General features: G+C 61.5%; 1 protein-coding gene across 1 annotated transcript in view; it reads left to right on the top strand.

The window, feature by feature from the left end:
- The window catches only part of PPP2R3B (protein phosphatase 2 regulatory subunit B''beta), a 52,784-nt gene that overhangs the window by 6,483 nt on the left and 45,756 nt on the right, over nucleotides 1-545 (top strand). Inside the window, exon 3 of the mRNA XM_007956771.2 lies at nucleotides 226-398. Within this exon, the coding sequence (XP_007954962.2) occupies nucleotides 226-398 (173 nt within the window). The remainder of the gene's footprint in view (nucleotides 1-225; nucleotides 399-545) is intronic.

The raw sequence follows: 545 nt of genomic DNA, 5'->3' as shown, positions 1-545 counted from the left end.
CGAGTGTCTGTCTTTGCCGCTGTGTGGAACGAGTGTCTGTCTTTGCTGCTGTTGTGGAACGAGTGTCTGTCTTTGCCACTGTGTGGAACGAGTGTGTGTCTTTGCTGCTGTGTGGAACGTGTGTCTGTCTTTGCTGCTGTTGTGGAACGTGTGTGTGTCTTTGCTGCTGTTGTGGAACGAGTGTCTGTCTTTGCTGCTGTGTGGAACGTGTGTCTGTCTTTGCAGAAGGCCTGCGTGCTTTCCCAGAGCGCCCCCCGACCCCCGCACGCACGCTTGGCGCCACCTCTGCCCCTGCAGGTGCTCGGACACGTGCTCGTGGTCCTCCCTGGGCGTCGGGGCGGCGCCTCCCCCAGGCGTGGGCCTCGTGCCCCTGGCCCCGAGGACCTGCAGCGTCTGTGGTGCCGTGGGCCCCAGGCGGCCCGCCGGGTGTCTGTCCCCCCCTGTGGCGATGACTGAAGGTGCTTTATCGTTTTGTTCTTGAGTTGCAGGAACTCCTGCGTGGTGTGAGTAAAAGCTCTTCCAGGGACGTCGGGAGCTCATCTTCC

This window comes from Orycteropus afer, unplaced genomic scaffold, assembly GCF_000298275.1.
Source record: "Orycteropus afer afer isolate SDZICR_OR568_19922 unplaced genomic scaffold, OryAfe1.0 scaffold00663, whole genome shotgun sequence".
Lineage (NCBI taxonomy): Eukaryota > Metazoa > Chordata > Mammalia > Tubulidentata > Orycteropodidae > Orycteropus > Orycteropus afer.
Note: the sequence above shows the minus strand (reverse complement) of the source record. Positions and strands in the feature narration are given on the sequence as shown.